This window comes from Symsagittifera roscoffensis, chromosome 4, assembly GCF_963678635.1.
Source record: "Symsagittifera roscoffensis chromosome 4, txSymRosc1.1, whole genome shotgun sequence".
Taxonomy (NCBI): Eukaryota; Metazoa; Xenacoelomorpha; order Acoela; family Convolutidae; genus Symsagittifera; species Symsagittifera roscoffensis.
In genome coordinates this window covers 38751432-38772084 of record NC_087065.1, presented here as the reverse complement: position 1 = coordinate 38772084, position 20653 = coordinate 38751432, and the positions used below count along the sequence as shown (strand labels likewise).

General features: G+C 35.9%; 2 protein-coding genes across 9 annotated transcripts in view; one reads left to right on the top strand and one right to left on the bottom strand.

Annotated features, from left to right (window-relative positions):
- The window catches only part of LOC134844678 (uncharacterized), a 190187-nt gene that overhangs the window by 94165 nt on the left and 75369 nt on the right, over positions 1-20653 (top strand). The window lies entirely within an intron of this gene.
- LOC134845172 (uncharacterized) overlaps positions 1-20653 on the bottom strand; it is a 49431-nt gene that overhangs the window by 5151 nt on the left and 23627 nt on the right. For 5 of the 6 annotated variants that reach the window (XM_063862058.1, XM_063862062.1, XM_063862059.1 and 2 more), the window contains 3 exons: positions 20125-20333; positions 8710-16378; positions 5116-5311 (listed from right to left, as the gene is read on the bottom strand). In XM_063862058.1, coding sequence (XP_063718128.1) covers positions 5116-5311; positions 8710-16378; positions 20125-20333 — 8074 coding nt within the window. The remainder of the gene's footprint in view (positions 1-5115; positions 5312-8709; positions 16379-20124; positions 20334-20653) is intronic. The other variant, XM_063862063.1, reaches the window with a different exon arrangement.

Genomic DNA, 20653 nt, shown 5'->3' with positions numbered 1-20653 from the left:
TATTATGCGCCAACGTACAGTAATAAGAACCTGTGTTCAAGTGAAATCATCAGTTCTAATCCGCTGTTCCAGATACTCAGCTTGCTTTTTTTATGATTACGCAAAAAAAAGCTGACGACGACACAATTTGCATAGAATTTTGTGAAAACAACGTGAGGCTATCTTTGCAACCATGGAAACAGGTTGCTTTCAAACTCGATTCGTATTCTCGATATTTTTTCTCTCAATTGAATTTGCCAATTTGACAACTTTGGAACACATCACGCGCAATATAATTTGTTCTATATAAGCGCAGCACTACGGCTCAGAGATGGTTTCATGCTTTCTGCGTTCCCAAAAACTGGAGGATTTGCTCATGTGTCATTTGCGGCGACTGCAGTCACTCTTTGCTTCCACCGCGATAAAGCGACATTGCTGGAGATTGTTTAAAAATGAATTGAATTGAGGCAAGCGATTCGAACTCAAAAATTTGCTGCTAGGCGGTAATCAAACCACGGTCTACTATGCATGTCGTCTGGGGGAAAGGTTTTAAAAAAAGCGGACCAAAAGTAATGTTTTTGAATTGATATCAGTTTTTAATTTTTCAAACATATAACTTTTGTTTAACAAAAACTATTAAATAAAAATGAAAATCAGTCCGAGCATTCGAGATTTTTCCTTGATAGGAGCAGCCTTGTTTCAATTGCCTGATAATTCAAAAAATGTCTTTAAGATGTACTCACAGAGGAAATGCGACGTACACTTCCTATTGTAATAGTTTCGAAAGGGCCTAGGAAATTAGACGATAAGCAAATTAGACGGATTTTATTTTTTTACAGATCTGGCATTTTAGACGGAAGGGAACGGGCCAACAAAAATTTTTCTTAAGAGTTAAGTTTCACAAATACAAAAAGAACATAAAATGTCAATACCTATCAAAAACAATTAGTTTAAATGAACATAAAATGTCGAATCTGAATATTACAGGAGAGTTTTGAATTGAATAAATTATGCATGATTGACTTGTAAAGTTTTTGGCCACCAAAATTGAACTGTTGTCTACAAACAATTTTGTTTTTCTAACGCAATTTGTGTGCAAACAAAGTTAATTTCTCTCACTTTCGTCTATTTTCTCACAATTGCAGTTTTGCAAAACCGTCTAATTTCCTTTTAAGTGCCTCCGTCTAATTTGCTTGTCGTCTAATTTCTCAACCCCCGTATCGAAAGTAAACAGGACTGATCGTATGAGAGCGAAGCCCTGATTGTTCTGACTAAAGTCAATCAAATGTTTTTTTATATAAACAAAACACACTTAAAAAGAATAAATTTTGACTTTTTTTATTTATATTTTTGAACTATAATCCCCAATTCAAATCTTAAGTGTAAATGAAACAACTTGCGTTAGTGTACTTAAACTTTGACAAGAGCAAGTTCTTTGCCTCAGTTCATTTTGGAAAATTATATTCTACTTGTTTAATCTTTATAAGACTGCTCGTAAGTCTGGGCAACTCCTTGAATAAAACAATTGCACTTTAAGGCTGATAAAAATTTTAGTTGAAGTTTGAATTACCTCGCTTCAATTTGGTATGATTTCTTCCTACGCTTTATAAAATGCAATATATTGCTAATTGTTTACTCTAGAATGGCCAAATTAGCTTTGTTCAAACCCCACTAGTTTTAAAAACAATCACGTGTGAAATTTGTAAAATTGAGCTCCAAACATCACGATCTTTCGAATGGTTTAAAATTTCCACCAAAATGCTTTGTTAAAAAATGACTGCATAAAAAACCACCCTGAGCATAATTATTCGGTATTTTGTTCAAAAATTTGAACAAAAAAGACACAATTCCTTGCGTTTTAACTATTCTAACTGAAAAGACAGAAACCAAAGCAGTCCCAATAACAAATCATTATAATTTTTCACAAAATATTACAAGTAACAAATATTTTTGTTTCTGATATCAATAAACGAAATTGATCAGATTGAATAAAAAATGTGCAATGCCGGTTGAAAAATCAAACCTGGAGAAAAAAAAACAAGCCTAAAAAATGGTCTTTTTCTTCTAATATCGGAACAATTACTACAATTAGCATACAGTAGTTCATATATTGTCTTTTTAGTTCCTGCAAAATAGGAAAAGTAACTACGTTCTAAAGTAATCGCCATAATCAACCAATTTAACACTTGTTGAATATTATCCAAAAGTTCGTTCATAACTTAGTTTTTGTAAGTTTTGAACATTTCTTTTTTGCAGCTTCTCTACAAAGCTTTATAAAATAGGACTGATTTGCCCTTTGAGCTTCAGATCATTGCAAGAAATAAAAGGCTTGAACTCAATTTTTTCAAGACTTTCAAACTTTTTGAACAAAAGGAAGTATCAAGTTTTTTAGGTTTAGGACCTAGGAAAAAGTATTAATGAGCTAGAATGGGCCCGTCAAAACTGTCAGGCTTTCATTATCGTTTATGGATCAAATTTTCAGTTTTTGTTTTATTCTGTTACTTGTATGTGATCGACATATTGGGGTCTTCTACAACTTGATTTGGATGAAATATCATTAATAGTTTTTTAAGTGTGGTTAGAGCTTAAATTGTGCAAAGTGTATATTGCAAGCAACACCTGTGTCTGGAAACTCCAATGAAAATTCCGTTTGTGTCTTTCGGGATAATGTGGAATATTGTAAATGCTTAATATAAAAATAAAGTTAAGAGTTACAAATTATAACTGTTTGTATAGAAAAAAAAAGTAGTTTTTTATAACGTTTTTATAAACGAAAAACGAATATTGTAAAAAGTTGTGTTTTCGGTGGTTGAATTTACATGGTGAATGTGAGTCAACCTTAGGGGTCTACTTAAACTTAACTTTATATTTTAAGCACTGGCACGATATAATGATCCAGTTCAGAAACCGTTTTTAAAATAACTTTCCGAAGCGTACTAATTATGCGAAGTTGGAGGTTACTTGTTTTTTTTTTCTCGTTTGTTTTTGGCAAAGCGACAATAGTTCTAAGCTCAATTTTTAAAATTAAACCGAGTAGTTGAAAATGGTCAATTTGGCTATCTTGGGACAATTATCTTGCGACAACTTTCGCCCTATTATTGCGTTAACGGCAATTTGTTCCCTCTGAAAAAATCCCAAAATTAATTGCGACGAGCTATTCTGAAATATTACAGAGTGTTTAGACGCTAAAAACATCATTTTTTTTGGTTTAAAAAAAATTGGGAACAAAATTCAAATTGTTTCTGAGATAATATCAATTTTCAAGTTTAATAAAAATTAATTTAAAAAAGGACAAAATTTAAGAAGCAAAAGATGAAGTTTCAACATTTCTTCGTTTTTTTATCAGCTAAAAATTTCATCAATTTTTAGGAAAAAAATTATTTGCTTACTGAAACTGTCAGTCTAAATGCTCATAGGTTTGCGCTGATACAAACGGGTTTTTTTTAAACGTTTTTTTTTTAAATTGCTGATTTTGTTCAGATGCATGAACATGTTTTTTTGAAGTTTCGGGTACCCAGAAAAAATTTTTGACGCAAACTTGAAAAGACAATTTTTAAACTTGCTTTTCGAAAAAAAATATACTCGGAAAAATATTGTGCATCAATTGAGAAAAGCCTAACGGATTCTCTCTCGAGAGAGTAACAAATACAACAAAATTGCAAATTTCAAACAACTAACTTCTGACATTTCATGTATATTAACAGGTATCAAGTCATTTTGTTTTAAATAGTTAAAAGCCTGCATAATTCTAACTGCAAGCGATCTCTGTTTAGCGGTAGTAGAAAATTTTGCCACTTTAATTACTTTAATTTTTCATACCTAAAGGGGTAATAGCAGCATTAAAATCAGGAGTTTAAAAAAAAAACATTTTACAAACAGAGCAACTTTAATGTTCGATTAGCCCAAAATGTTTCATCAACAGTAATTTTTACAAAAACTAATTAAAAAAAAACATCATTTTAGAACAAAATCAGATGTTTTCTTCGTGTATGACCGAAAACCTTTATAGAAAAAGCTTCAGAGCAGCCTAAATAGAGCTAAAACTGCGTTATTGGAGCACAAATATGTAAACTGATGTGAATTTTGCTAAGAACTTAAATTTATTGCGATTGTTCTTTCGAGATTTTCGAAGAAAAAGAGGTTATGAGGGTTTCATTTTGGAACTACTTTGACTGCCATAAATCAAATTAGGATAATGTTGGTGCAATAATATCGTCCTATTAAACAGTAACCTGTATGAAATTAAATCATTCCAAAATTAATTAAGACAACAAGTGTGCCTCGTATTCGTATGTTACCAGACGCAAAATATTTCCATTTGCATATAACATAGCGTGTAAAGGAACTTTTTAAACAAAAAATTCATCTAAAAACCATTATTTGATCATAAAGGACAGCCGGAGCATTCACGGCTCGGCCTTGATACGGATAACCGGGTTGACCAAAAATGTATGAAAATATAAGGAAAATGTAGGATAAACTTTTTTTCCATATATACATAAAATCAATTTTTTTTCGACGCCAGACTGTTTTAATTGGTCCAATTAGCCGCAAAAATTATTTCAAACTTTTTCCGATCATTTTTTGAAATTGCATGAAAATTGTATGATTAACACAGATTCGATGTATCGAATTGTTTGACAAGCATTTTCAGTGTATGTACTTGTAAGATAAGCATTTTCTATTTATGGAGGTCAGCGTAGTTTTATTGTTTAGGTTTTCAAAACCAACAATGAGTTCAAACGACTTTAAAAGGCAATTGGAACTCTTAAGCCTTCCTCATGAAACGAGAAGTCTTATTTTTGACGTTCGCTTCACTTGGCCTCATCAATGTATAGATAGCATGCAACTTTTTGTCGAATCGATCATTTGCACATGTCTATGAACTATCTATGAACTATAAAAAAAATATCTGATCCAACTTTTGCAACTCAATCAAGAATCGATTTATGACGGATTGGAAATTCTTTCTGGTAGCGCAATTGTTCAACCCCAATTGTTCAACTAATTGCTCAAAGGTTAGCTTAACCTTTAACCTACATACAAGCCAATCATAGAAATGAATGTTCTGCAGTATTATGAGGATTAATTTTTTAATATGACAAAAGACTTTTAAAAATCAAAAGACTGACTAACTTGTCATCCGTTGTTACATTTGGGAACTCAGGGCTAGCGTAGACATTTTTGAACATTCGACCTAGAATCTGTGGCCGAATTTTTGTGTGTTTCAGACAATCCTGGAGGTACACAAAATCATTTGGCTCAAAATGGGCACCTTCTATAAATTTTTTCACACTTGAGGGAACTTCGGGTTTCTTCGGCGACATTCTCTCTGAAAAGTTTTAAAATTAATAAACATATTATCCGGTTCAGGTGCGGATCTAGGATTGTCTCGAGGGGAGGGGGCGGATCACGTTTTTTGGCGCGCGCTGCCCCTCAAAATTAGTATATATTGGCGCCAAAGGCGCCCTTAGAAAAGTTTTAGGGTCCATCACCAAATTTGGATATCTCAAAATAGTACAAAGGGGGGGCCCTTTGGGTCGACAGGTGGTCAAATTCCTGAAGGGGGGCATCTGCTGGTGATCCGGTTGAAGAGCAACTTGCTCAAAATCTTCCGGCCTCAGTCATTTCTGATAAAAAAGTTTGCAGAATTCTTTGTGATTATTCTAGTGGAAACTGATTATAAACTTAAAGAATCTTATATCATACTTTAATAGCCTATAAGAAGAAGCGTGACTTGCGACTTGCACATTTGATCTGAACTTAAGCCAAATAAATTTGTTACGAAAATTAGCCGTACAAAGCAGGTCTTGAGGTGCAGAGTATCATTTTTCACAGACAATTAAAGTTCACATTTTCTGTATTTATAAGCTATCAATATTCAAACTATCATTTTGGAAAAGTTTCAATCCTGCAAAAAAAATTTTGAAAGAAAAAATAAAATTTTTGTAAAAAAAAACAACATGAAAAATCGAAACAGAGACAATTTATCGGGTTGTTCAATTTGAAAAACTCTCCAAAATTTTTTGGTGCTGTTGAAAAAACGTCTAAAATGATCAATCGGTTGTATCAAAAAAAGTCAATCAGCTTCTAAAACACGCAAGAGTACTTCCATTGGGTTGTTTTAAAAAAAAAGGTCAAACTGGTCAGTTCAGTTGGAAAATTTACCTTGATTTAAAAAAACGTCAGGTTATTCAAACTTACCCGATGCGCCTAGCAAAATTCCATGCATCTGGTTGTTTTTTGGTAAAACCTAACCTTCCCCTGGTCGTTTTTCGAATTTGCAAAAATTTTTGATTGTATCTTCAAGAATTTTTAAAAGTACTGTTTCAACCCAGGTTATTCTTTCTGTTTAACAGTTTCGACTGTGAATGCACAGCTCGATAAAAAATTTAAATTTTGATTTTTTTAGAACAATTCTGCGTTTTATTTTAAGTCGCAGTTACATTTCAAAAAAAAATTTTTAAACGTTGAATAAAAGAATATCACGACAACAATTGTTGAATTTTAAGAATCTTCTGTAGGAAATTATCCTACAATAAATTCAACCCAAAATGAGAAAAAAAAGATCACAAGAGAATTTCCATTTTCAAAAAAAGGCAATGATGTTTAATTTGCAATATTTGGATTCATTATAGAAAAGCGTTATTTACCTTTCATTTAGAAAAAATATTGTATTGATTTTAAATTACAAAATCAAAATCAAACCACAAAAAAAAACAAATTTGGAGCATCATCAAATTCAAATTCTCCATTACAAAATAGTCAGAAAAAAAGAAAGCCTAAATAAATGATTTCTTTGCGTTCGTTGACTCTTGAAAACGCTTGCAGGCAAAATGTTTTATTATTTCGACTTTCGAAAGGTGACGGAATATTTGTGCTCGGGTGTTTTTTTTTCTGCAGACAAATTTCGTTTTTTTATTAGCAATTTTTGAAAGAGTTTTTGAATATCATTTGTGACAATTAACGCGCGATATATTTCGCGCTATCAACGCGTAAGCGGAGATTTACTCCGTAATAGAAATTGTTCAAAATTAGATTGATGAATGCTCTTTGCGGCTCTTTTTCCTTTTTCCCCCACCTGCAAAATTTTACAAATAAAAATTTTGTTCACATTATTCGATGGCTATGAAAATTGGCATACGGACTAAAAAGGCCATGCCAAACATTTTTGGTCCTCATAATTAACCTTGTAAAACCACTCGTTACACGATAAAATTGATGCTCGTGTGAGGTGGGGGAAAAGGAAAAAGAGCCCTCTTTGCATATGCGAAATACATTTTTTTGTACTTAACATTGCGTGAGGGGGATAGCTTTTGAAGTGTTTTTTTTTTGAAAATTTCATCAATCATTTTAATTTAAGTTACTCCATAGAAACTAAAACGCAGTCGGAACATTCACGGCTTTGCTCTGATACGAGCAGTCTTGTTTAGTTTGAATTTGAAATATTGGTATTATTCAGTAACTATTGATTCGATCCTATAAACGTTTCTGGAGATAAAACTTCGGATCGCACGAATTTAGCCAATTTTTTTGAAAATTGGATCAATAATTGTGGTACATTGGAAAAAAATAAACTATCAAAAATTTTGCACCAGCTATTCTATCACAATTCAACTTTTAATGCTATGCAAGATGAATTACAATCCGCGCTAAAAGTATTGCCTGAAATTGTGAACCGTATTAAATTGCATTAACCGTTCCAACCACTTCCTGAAGGAACAGTTAAGTAGCCATTCTCCTATATTTTTACGACCGATTTTGACTGCCTTAAAGAAAACTAGTAGGTAACTCACTTCAGTATTATATCAGAATCTTTTTACCGTGATTCTTACCGTGATTCGGATTCAAAAAGTTATCTCAGTATCGAGAAAAACTTCTGAATTTTTCAGTTTACCAGAAAAAATGACAAAATTTAGGAATGCCACTGAGCTCTCAATTCATTTTTTATGCGACTCTTACAACAATTTTGGTCATATATTTAATCTGAGAAAAAACAGCAGAAATTGTGGTGCGAAATTAAACAAGTTTATATAATTTTGGTTCATAAAAAATAAGATTTTTAAAAATTTTACTTCACAACGGTTAATTTGCAGGGCACGGTTACTTTGAAAATTTTACTTCACAAAAACAGCGCTACTTTGCAGGGCAACTGTTTTTGACTTGGTGCTTTGTCATCCATTTATAAAAGCCTTAGACATTCAATTACCTTATCAATTCTCTTCAGAAAAACCAAGATTCATCCTATACGTTTGTCCTATACTTTTTGCTTCGACCAGGTGAAACAAATAAGCGAATTATTTAGATGAAACCAACAAGCGTTCGATGGAGCGGAATGATAATTATCATTAAAGTAATTTCAGTTGTCATTCGAATAATGTTGAAAAAAAACGAGAAATGCTCGCGGTTCAATTATGCCTAATTTGAACATTTCTGTTAATAAAATTCCTGGCAGTTTGGGGTAATCTAGCTTTATAGTCCTTCCCCTGCCCCTCAATTAAAGTTTTGACGAAAAAAATCTATCGAAAATAATGCAAATTGCTGTTCATTTTTCGAATTGCAAATTAACGTATTTGGATCTTTTGTGCTATTAACAAAATCTGTTGTTTTGGAAAACTCACATAGAAAGTTCGGCCACTGTTCGTTATTTCAGTAGAGTAAGTTAACTGGTCCTGGTCGCAAGTCATCTTGCTTCTTATGTTCTTTCCGCTGATAATTATCTATACTGACCTGGTCTAACGACTTGCCTCTGTTCCTGCTCTTCGTGCTCCAACTCTCGCTCTTGCTCCTCGTCGAACAGATCCACAAACACTTCTCTCTCCGAAGCCAATTCCTTGCATTTATCTACCAGATTGACTCTGAACTGCTTGCAGTAATCGCTTACATCCCCTTCCTCGTTACGATCCGAAACCATTTTCCACAGAGTTGTCTTTCCTCGGTAAATTCCGTACTGTTTTTTTAATTCTGTAACTTCGTTTTGGACTACATTCTCCGCAAAGCTCTTCAGTGATTGGGTGCTGACTGCACACTTATTGTGTCGGTCGTATGCGCACAATTTCTGCAGCTGGTCCGACCCCTGATTAGCCCAGTGAATTAACCCGTCTTGGACTTGTTTTTGACTATTTTTGAGTGCCCATGAAATCACTTTGACGACCTCTGATGTATCACTTGAGAAGTCTCGACTCTGAGACTGGATCTCGAGGTCCACTTCATAAGATGCGAAGAAAGAAAGGCTATGACCACAGCCCAGCAACCGCATTCGCATACATGCCTGGGATAACTTGTCCTTTGCTAGACCTTTCCCGAGAGTAACTGCCGCTTTTGTCCCATTTGGGAATTGCAAGTCAGTTCCTCGAGTGTGAACGTCGTCCAGGTATACAATGCAGGAGTCGAGTTTTTCCAAGAAGGGCGAGAGGTGAAACGGGGTACTGAAGCTGTTTCTATCAAGAACCATCATGTTGTCCTCTTCGTCGAAATAAATTGCCGCTTCAATTTCAACTTCAGACACTTTTGACATCCAAAGTTCGACAAAAGCTTTATTGTGCAGCAAAATTAGAGCTCCGGGATCCAAAATTACTTTTATTTTGTAATCGCTTTGCTCCAGAATGGAATCCAAAATGTCCTTCCCGCTTGCTCCATGGCTAAGAGCGTGGTAGAGTTGGTTCTCTCGTTTCAGCATATTGTGTATTACGAGAGCGTCCGTTCCTTGAAGGGAGGGTAAGTCCCGCTGATGAACTGTGAGGGGCAACAGCAGTTGGGCTTCATTGGTGCCACTAAAACCAGTCACTAGATTGCCGTTTTCGCGGCATAAATCCCAACCAGTCGCCGACAATTTTTGAGGGAACTGTTTAGCCTCGTGCAGGTAGACCATGTTAACAAGCCAGTAGTCAACTACTAAAACATGTTTGTGAAACAGCTTATACAAATCACGGAGCTGAATCTGGTCTGATAAATTGATGCAGCTACAATTTCTCAGTTCTCGTGGAATGTAATCGGGGTGACAAAAATTGACCCACTTGTCATATATAGCTATTGCCACACTCATTTCCATTGAAGTGAGTTTCCGAAGAACCTCTTCAAATCCATCTCTCGGGATGCCTTGGTAGTAATAGGTCAGCTGTGTCAACGCCAACGCTACATCCGGGTGGCCAAAATCGGTTTTATCCGCCGCTACATCTTTCGCCCGGAAAGGAACAGCCATTTTGCGGTACTTTCCAACTCCGTAGTTCACTCGGTGTCTCAACGTCAGACAGTGCTGCAGAATTTTCAAGCCAAAGAATCCTCGAAGCAGAAATACAACAAGTGGAATTTCAGAATCGCCAAGGGTCACTTGCAAGTTTTCAGTCTGATTAAATTCTAGTTCCTCTGCCATTATGTATTTCCTGACGCATATTTTTTGATCTTCAGTCAGCGGTTTTAAATCGGCTTCCGTTTTGCATTCAAGAAAATCATCGATAAGCATGTCGCTGATTTTCCAAAAGGACTTCGAATCTTTGTCGAGAAGACGGAAAACGTTGAATTGATGCTGAGTATTCCTTTCATCTAATTCAATCATAACATGCTCTGAACCGCACTTCTCAAAGATTAAGTTTGCGTGTTTTTTCAACCTCCTAAAAATACTTTGAACAACTATCCAGCGTTGGTTATTTCCATCCAGTACAATTTGGGATCCCATCGTGTAAACCAACTGTCTTTTAACGGACAAAATGTCATCGCTTTCGTCCAGAATGTTTCGAACAATGTTTTCGTGAGTTTTTGAGAAAAAGTGGTAGCTATTTGCCTGATCGCTGCTGCCGTTGATGAAAATTTCCAGTGCCTTCAGTTGCATGGACATCATTTGCTCAGGAGTACTGACCAGGAATCCTCGTTGTTTTTTGTGTTCGCTAAGGTAACTTGAAAGATTATTCATTTGCTCGCAACTCAGCTCAAGATCTCTGCAGAACGGCAATTTAAGAAGTCGCATATCCAGCACACCCCCCATTTTGGCGCGCAAAGACTGAGAGTTTGTGGGGTGGAGCGAGCCCAAAACAACGACCTGTGGGCAACATCCTTTTTTGAGATAAATCGAAGCTACCAATATAGGCACTATCACGCTCGATTTTCCCTCACCCATGTTTAACTGCATTACTGCATTCTTGTTGTGTGGAGGATCTAACATCTGTTGAGCAATTTCAACCTGTGCTGGTCGTATCATGAAGTTTCCCTCTGCTTCGAGGATCAGCCATTCTGCGAACTCTTGAGGAACCCAGTTGGTATGTCCCACATTATTCCACTCTCGTTGTAGGTGTACTCTGTTTCTGCTCTTCAGGTGTTGCAGACATCTTTGTATCCGTTGCTTCTCCGTCCACCTGACCACTAACGCGCCTAAGAGGTCTCTCCAGTCATACTCGTTTGGAAGTTGCAAATTTCCTTTCCTTCTCAGCAAAAGCGGAACCAGTTCCAACGGTGATTCTCGAAACATAAGTCCGCATCTATGCAAAGCTGATTTCACCCATTGACTTTCTTTCGGTATCAAAATTTTCATCAGGGCTTTTTCTGTTCCAAGTACCCTTTTACGCGCATCTTTTAACTTCCTTTCAAGCGTGCCTTCATCTAGCGTGCCGGGTACAGTTTGTTCACTATTCATTTTTCCGTCTTTGAAAACCTTCCAACTTTCTTCTAAGCGATTTTTGAAATGTTGACTAATGGCATCTGAAGCCTCGATCCCTCTAATCAACAAATCAACACTGTTTTCGACTTCATTTTCAAAATTTGCATCGACAGCAGTGTTATGATTTCTTTGTACGAAGGGCGAAACAAGCTCATCGAAACTGTTGGGAACATAATCCAAATCAAACTTTTGATCAAGATTGATGCGTTTTGCAAATTTCACCTTCTGAACAAAACTAGCTCGAAACTCAGGAATTTCCACTGAGCTTGTTTTGTTCAAACTATTGTTAACAATAGAATCTAGAGTAGTGTCCACTTTTTTCAGAAATTCGAGCAATTTTTTGTTTTTATATAGCTTGTAAAACAATTCTGAAAGTTTTTCGATCGCCGATTGTTTCTTCAGAAGTTCATAATTTCCAGAAAAATGACATTTATCACCGGGCCAGGCATTCATTGCCAGTTGAGTTACTTGGTTTTCTTCTTCAGTTTTCGTTTCATCGAAATAGTCTCTCGCCTCTTGCTTCTCTGTGTGGTATCTTCTGTTTTTGGACTTTCTATCACGACGGCTGCATTTTTCAGAAAGCCATTTATTGATAAACGCACCTTTATTTGTAAAACAGTTATTAACAATAGTTTCAACCTCGCTTCTCTTGATTCTATAGCGGGGTAGGTCGTGGTAGTGCGAATAATCAGGAGGATCAAGCGCCTGAAACTTCTCAAAGTGTTCTGAGATCAAGAAAAATGGCACCAAGTACTCAATGTCGATCATTTTTTTGTATGTTAGAAAAGAGGCCATTATAAACAATAGGTATCTGGTTTGATCACCTTGGCGGGCTAGTTCATAGAGGTCAAGCAAGCACTCTTTCTTAACCTCCAGTTCTTCCCAGACACTTAAAGATCTGTTGTTCATCAAATATTGTTCTGTTTTGAGGCAGTCTATACTTTTTAAGCTCGTGGCCCATTTTCTTAGCGAGTATCTGTAATCATATAAGGGCTCTGGATTTCGAGTGCGCAATATCGAAGCTATGGTTCGAACTTTGGCAATAACTGTTTTGTCTTCAAGAATGATTTTCGTGTTATGCAAACAGCGAGATGAATCTGGAACATCGACTAATGAATTCTTCAAATTCAGTGGATAAACTTTGTCCTGGATATTTTGGATTGCTCTTTTTTCAAGAACAGGTGAATTTTGACAATTTCCCTGAAAAGTTGGCTGTATTTGGTTTGATTTTACTTGATCATCATACATGTACAAGAGTTTGTTACTGTGAACCCGTAAGTTTACACATTGCTTCCTTAACGTCTCCAAAGTACAAAGAGAATATGGTGGAATTTGAGGGTACTGTTCAATTTCGGCATACGGACCATGTTTTTTGTTTGTGAAAAAATCTCTTGTGCAACAACATGTTTCTAGAATAGTCAAGATTTGTTCCGATCTCGTACCGAGTGGCGTGCATGAATAACTTCGACCCTTGTTCAGAATTTGCATCCCCATTTCGAAACCTGTCAGTTTTGTAAAGGGATCAGGCAGAGGGTAAGATGTTTTCACATGAAACATGGCAAGGTAAAGATTCGCGACATCGCTAGATGGCGGCGAAAGTTGTTTGAAGTTTTCGTCCACGCTGTAAGCAAAAAAAGATGGGTCACGGAACGAATTCTTGTTCACTTCAATTTGAACATGATTGGAAGAGAGTGATTCAGTGATTTCGCCATGGGGGATTATCACTTTCTTGTCTGTTCCGGACTCAAGAACAATGCCGCTCGCAAAGCCTATTAAAGTCCCCAGATAGCCAGATTTGGCTAACTTGAAGCCAGGATACTGAAATGCATTAATCTGAGAATAGTTTTCGGAGATCGAAAACGAAATGCGGTGCCTCGGGAGTGAAATGGACAATGTGTTTTTCTCAGGGCGCAGAAATACGTGCACGTGATCAGGTTTTTCAACTCTGTCAAAAACCAAACTTTGCAGTTTCAGGAAAATTTGGCTTCCCATGCTAATCAGTAGAGATTTATCGTCGGTGTTAATCAACTCCCATGAATGCGTTTTATTTACAATTTGATATGCGCAGAGTTTATTTTCGAAAATATTCCGACTCCAAAACTGTACAGATTTTGACTCAATTTCTTGATTTTCTTCATTGTATTCCAACCAGTGGCCAAATTGCCTCAACTCATAGGGCAAATGATGCTGCAGAAGGCTTTCGGGTAGATAAAACAGCCTTTTGGAGCAATTCTCTTTGGTCACCAGGAGTGTTTTAGAGTCGACCATCAGGAACTCGTAGGAAGCTTTATTGATCTTATTTATAGTCACAAAACTACCTGGGAGGGCACCAGGACCTACGGTCAAGTTCGCACATCCAAAAATGCGTTGGTAACATGAGTGTGAAGTTATGTTTGCTGGGAGACGCCTAACAGGATCGCTATTCATGAGAAAGGCTCCTGTTAGAATGTTTAAGCACAGGTTGTCTCCGTGATTCAGATCTTTTTTCATCCAAGGATCCGCGTGAGGAACTGACACCCAACTTGTTTCAAAGCAACTTTGCGTTCTCAGATTCATATGTTCGTATTGCCTAGATACGAACCCTTGAATCGTTTCTGAATCATTTTCAAGCAAAGATTTCAGCGTCTTTTCTACTCGAAGACCTGCAGACCAACTTTTTTGCACAAGGTTTCTGATAAAAGGCCATTTCATAGCTGTCGTGTTGTTCATGGTAAAGTTGTCAGAGACATTGTTTTGAGCTGTAATCCAACCTAAAGCGTGATCTGAACAATTGAGGATGGCTTCTACGTTATCAGCACTAACGTTAAATGTACTGACTACTATAAGACTGATTTGGACTAGTTTCAGTTGCAGCTCGCACTCGTCACGGCCGGCGACTTTGAGCGACTCTATCTTCTCTTTCACTTTGCTGCTCCAGGCCAAACCAATTCGTCGACAGCGAAACAGAAATGAACAAATTCCAGATTTATTTTCCGAGAACTCAACCAAACGACAGCCAAATATAGCTAAACATAGAAGGGATAAACTTTTATCCCAGTTGTCCTGGATAGCATCTAGTTGAACTTCAAGAACCTTCAAGGCATCAAAAACAAACTCTTCGTCTAAAAGATCTCGATGTTGATTCCGAGTTCTTTTCTCTTGATCATCTTCTGAACAGTCACGTGGATTATTCAGTTCATTTTTTGATTCATTCATGTTTCCAAATTTCTTCTCATCGTCCAAAATATGACCTCCAGTTTCCCAAAGAATCTGACAAACAAGCGACACCACATCTTCGCGATGCCAAGAGAGAGCGTTACTTTTTAAAGCTGCAATGAGGTTCCGAATTTGAAGTCGGCTACCCGCCCGACAGCAGCCGAAAACACGAAACTCCTTGAGGGAGAGCTCGGCCGGACACTCGCTCTGCCTGCAAATTACTTCATTATCACTGTGCAAATTGCCGTCAATTGTCCATTGAAGGCACTTGTATATACCATTTGCAACCATTGTGCACTTTTTGCGAAGATCTTTTAAGAACGACTGGTTCTTTCTGTAGTCGGTAAAAGTGTTTTTACCCGATGTCGGAGTAATATTGTTAATATCGTGCGAGCTACTTAATTCTGTACAAACACAGCCCAATAGTAAATCGTTAGTGCTTTCAATAATAAACTTTTCCCCTAATGGCGAACTCTTTGGATGCATGGGATGTGGGTTGAAGCTAAATTCACCTGAGCTCATCAATGTGATCTGGTCAGACAAAGAGACAGGATAATTTGGATTTTTAAACGTTTGGAGATCTCTGAGTTCAGACCAAACATCTCGCTTTCCATGAGCCTTATCCACGATCCAGAACTTCAGAACTTCTGTTTTGAAGAACTGAACTGCTGATCGCAAAACACGAACTTCGTTCGGACAATTGAAATCAAAGACAATTGCACGTTGGCCTTCAACTTTGGACGGAAAAGGTACACGGTACACAGAAACACTGATATCTGATGCCTCTTTGAGTAAGGCGCATTTTTTGCAACTATCACTGTCTTCTTCACTACCTTCTTCACTGTCTTCTTCATTATTTTTTTTGACTTGATTGCAATCACACGTTTTACGTTCAGCCTGTTCTTTCAATTCAAGATAATGGGCATATTTTTCTTGCACCTCCTGTTTTTTGCTTTGTTTTGCGGCTTCAACCATTTCGAGAATTCTTAGGCGCTCTTTTTCCATATCTTCATTTGAATAAGCGTAGCGCACATCTAGAGAATTTGGGTCGGTCGGGTCACCCATCAGCTCAACAGGGCTTTGACTTTTGAATCTCGAAGCCAAGTAGCTCTCAAGTTGACGCAACTGATCAAGTTGTTCTTGGAAAGGTAGCAGCAAATGATCCATAATCGACACATCCATATCCAGGCCGTGATCTAGAATCATTGGATGTATGTGGACCGCTTTTTTGTCTAGAATCACGAGGAACGAATAGCAAGTGAGCAGCATCACACTGTACATTTCAGGATTTCCTTCGTACATTTTAGACGCCACCTTGAAATAAGCTTTGAAACAAGCGAATGTTTCGTTCATCGATGATGAGATGTGTTCAGCAACGTTTTGGCAATGAGTCTTTGCCCATAGTTCGTTATCAAAAAGAGCCTGAACTGTGGCGAAGTCCAGAAAATTCATTTCTGAAGTCAGACCAGTGGCTACTATTTTTAAAGTGTTATTTGGATTTCGGGTTATCTTTTGATCCAATGTGACTGTGTTCAACGGTCGCCCCATCTGTCCCTGCAAAACCACAAAGAAATCTTGATCTTGATTTGTCAAGAATATGTTTTTTTAGAATAGCAGGTTGTGAGATCAAAATTATCGAACTCGAACGTCAGTTTGAAATACGATTTTTTCCAGTATCACAAATAAAACTAAGAACAAAAATTGATGAGATTTTCAGTGTTTCGAGCAGTCTACCGTAGACCTTAATTTGGTAAATTAAAAGTCACAAATGTATGCAACAAGGCCAAGATATTTAACCAATAAGTTTTTGGAATAAATGGTCATTGTTGAAAATATAAGCTCAAGTACACTCTCTGAAAATTTTGTAGGAAAACTGTCTATTTTTTGAATTTGATCAAATCTGTTCAAATTCTCTCATACCACTATCAGCAAATGTTTTTTTGGCCATCTTTCTCCATTTTATTTTTAACGAATTGCTTGAAAATATTTACATCAAAAAACCTAACGTTGGGTTTGGTTAACTCGATGTTACCTTTCAAAACCAATTAAACACAAAAAAATCTGCTGGTTTCTGTGCAACTAGAACAGAAAGTTCTAACCATATTCATAAAAAATTTATTAAAAAAATTGTTGGGTCATTTTTTGTAAAATGTGGGATACAAGATTAAGACGAAAGCCTAACAATTAGGTAATTTCAGCCGACTACAGTTGTATTCAAAAAATGAATAAAATGGAAAAAATTCAAGTTCAAATATCAAGAAATGTTTTCCAATTTTTTGAAAAAGTTTTCAATTTTTTTTTTGCCAAAAAAGCGCTAAATGACGCTTCGAAAACCGGTTTTACCGAACTAAAACTAAGTTTTCACAAATAAGAAGTAGCTTTTTCTATTGTATTACCTACTCGCTTGCTTTTCTTGTTCAAGCTTAAACTTAAATCCAAAATTTGTAAACCAGTTTTTCTCGACGCTGAGAGACTTTTTTTTAAACTTTTTTAAGTTGCCCGAGTTTGAGCTAGAAAAATTTTTGTTTGATGTATCATTTGACTCCTTCTGATGAATAATATATCCAGTTAATGGGCAGTTAGCAAAATATGGCGGCTACTGTTATTGTTGCGAAAAAAAACTTAAGATGATTTTAAAAAAAAATTTCATATCCGTTTCTTTTTTTCCTGTTGTATGGGACCTTAGTAGCTGTTGCAAGTAGTTTTCAGGAATCAAGTTACAACCGCTAAAAAGATCATGAAACAAATAGATCATAATATTGGAATAGGCTCACTCCTCCATGAGCAACACTCCTTCAATAAATATTTGAAATTGTTTCTAATGAGAGGGGCGGATCTAGGATTTTCTTATGGGGGCTTTTATGGTCAAAATTTTTCAAAAAAGTTGTCGGCGATTTTTTAAAAATCGATTCAATTGTTTTTCCAGGTTCTCCCAAATCACTAAAATGACCATATGTGTGCGCCGTAGGCAACTATTTTAAAAGGAACATGCAAAAAATGTTTTTAGTCATTTTTTGAAGAGTTTCGATTAAAAACTCTGGCGTATAGTAGATAACTAGCGTATATTCGATTATAATCTAGCGTAAGCTAGCAAATATTGTAGACCGTTTTTCTCGAAACTTGCTGTACGTTTTTGAAATATTTTTATTTTTCGATTCCGAAACACAACTCGAAGATGTTAAAATATAAAATGTTTTTGCTTTGTGAGAATTTGATAAGCGTCGCATATTGTGCTAGAAGTTACATCCCAGCATTGAGGTTTCAAAGATAATTATCGATTATAATGCTTGTGCATTTTCTGTCTAACCAACCAAAGTAGAAACCAACATAACCCATTATAATCCATTGGCAATCTTTAAACCCCCGTCATTTCGCAAAAAATAATCACAGGTAAAATATCTTTTCAAAATTAAGCTCAGGACAACAATACCTTTTGAATGATATTTTTAAAATTCCGTCACAAATGGCTAGTTAAAAAGTCGAAATTTGTCTGAATAAAAAAAAACCCACCCGAGCGCAAATATTCCGTTACTTTCGTTACGAAAGTCGGAACAATAAGTAGAATCTATTATAATGGATTTTAGATAAGTTGTGATTGATTTATCGTCTTTGAAAATTAAGGTATATAATTGGTTGCCTTGGTCGGAAAATGTAATTATAATCTATTATATTGGCAAAATTTTGAATAAGAAAATCGATAATAATCAATTATTATTCATGAAACTTCAGTGTGGGCCCTACATCATAATTACATTCAACTGCTTTTGGTTTTCGTAGAATAAAAATTAACTATCCGAGGAACTAAAATCTGCCGATTACACGATCTGATTATCTCACAATGAACGTCATACCAATATGCTAAGTGCCTCTTTAGTTTCAACGCTTTTATTTTTTCTTCCGACTTTCGATACGAAATTAACGGACTATTTGTGCTCGGGGTGGGTTTTTTTTTTCTTCAGGCAAATTTCGATTTCTTAACTAGCCTTTTTTGACAGGTTTTTTTATCATTCAAAAGGCTTTGTTGTCCTGAGCTTAATTTTCAAAAGATATTTCACCTGTGATCTTTTTTGATAAAGTTATGGGGTTTAAAGATTGCCATGTTGGCCAATTGGGGACAATTAACGCGCGATATATTTCCTGCTATTAACGCGTAAACGGAGATTTAATCCGTCTTAGAAATCGTTATAAATTGGTTGAAATAAGCCTATTTGCCATAATCGATTTGTTACAATGAGCGAAATCTATTCTTTTGTATTTTTTATGGCGTTTGGGGGGATGATTTCATCAAAAAAAAAACATCAAATTTTAAATAAAAAAAAACATTTTATTTTATAACATTTAGTTTTTTTTATGTTACTACTGCTCCATAAACCTTAAAAGGCAGTAAGAACATTCAGGGCTTCGCCCTGATATGAGCAGTCTTGTCCGACTTTCGTAACGAAAGTAACAGAATATTTGTGTTTGGGATGGGTTTTTTTTTCTTCAGACAAATTACGAACTTTTAACTAGCCATTTTTGACGGAATTTTTTTTTATCATTCGAAAAGTATTGTTGTCCTGAGCTTAAAATTGACAAGATATTTCACCTGTGATCACTTTTTGTAGAGTTATTGGGGTTTAAAGATTGTCATTTTGGCCAATTAGGGACAATTAACTCGCGATCTATTTCGCGCTATTAACGCGTAAGCGGAGATTTAATCAGTCCTAGAAATTGTTCCAAATTGGTTGAACGAAGCTTATTTTCCATAATTGATGTGTTACTAGGTGCGAACTCTATCACTTTGTACTTTAAATGGCGTGCGGGGGATGATTTTTGCAAAAATCTTATATTAAAAAATATTTTATTTTATTTTACCTTTAATTTTTCATGTTATTACAATTCCATAGACCTTAAAAGGTAGTCGGAACATTCAGGGCCTCGCCTTGATTCGAGCAGTCTTGTTAAATTCGTATCCGATGACCTGTTTAAATAATTGATGTGCCAATGTGCCAGTTTAAATAATTGAGTTTGAAAATGACCAATTTAGCACAAACTTTTTGCTGAAAAATAATTTAATTTGTTCTTTTAATGCGTAGCGTCGGAAGCGAGTTAAATTAATCCATGTTGCGAGCAGTTTCGCAATTCATATTCACTTGAATCCTTTCTAGAATTTCATAACTTGGTTTGTAATTTTTTGTGCTTCCGTTTTCTTCCAACTGACCCTGCTATTTTTTTAAGGAGGAAATTTCATGTGTTTTATTTGTGAGGGGAGAGCTAGCCCAAAACCGATATTTTTAGGTCGATCGACATGCAATACTAGCCTGTTTTGTATGAAGAGTGGTTTTTATAGTTTGGATGAAGTTCTCGATTTCAGGCAATTTCAAGCGTGTCTGAGTTTTCACTTCTTGTGGGGTGAGCTCAGCCAGATACTTGTAAATGGCTTCATTGTCCTTGCTCTCGCGATCCGTCTTTTGAATTTCCTCCCACTGGGAGTCTAGTTTGAGTCGAATTTTCGTTACAATTGATGCTCCTATAAAGTTCAGATAGAGATCATGAAATGGACAAAAAATTATTATGTGGCCCATATTAAAAATTGGATATTCTCAGATTTTAACTAAAATCAAAGCTAAAATAAGATGTATACAGAGCTGATTTAAAATAACCGGTCAAACCTAAAAACATTGACAATTATGAACGTGTTTTTCTCAAATTGGGTTTGAATTAGACAATAAATAAAGAAAACAAAAGTTGCTTATCAGTTTACCAGAGTTAACAAGTTAGAATTTGGTTTTCGAAAATTCAAAATTAGGTCATTTGCCCCAAAAATAGGTCATTTTGGCTTTTTTAGTA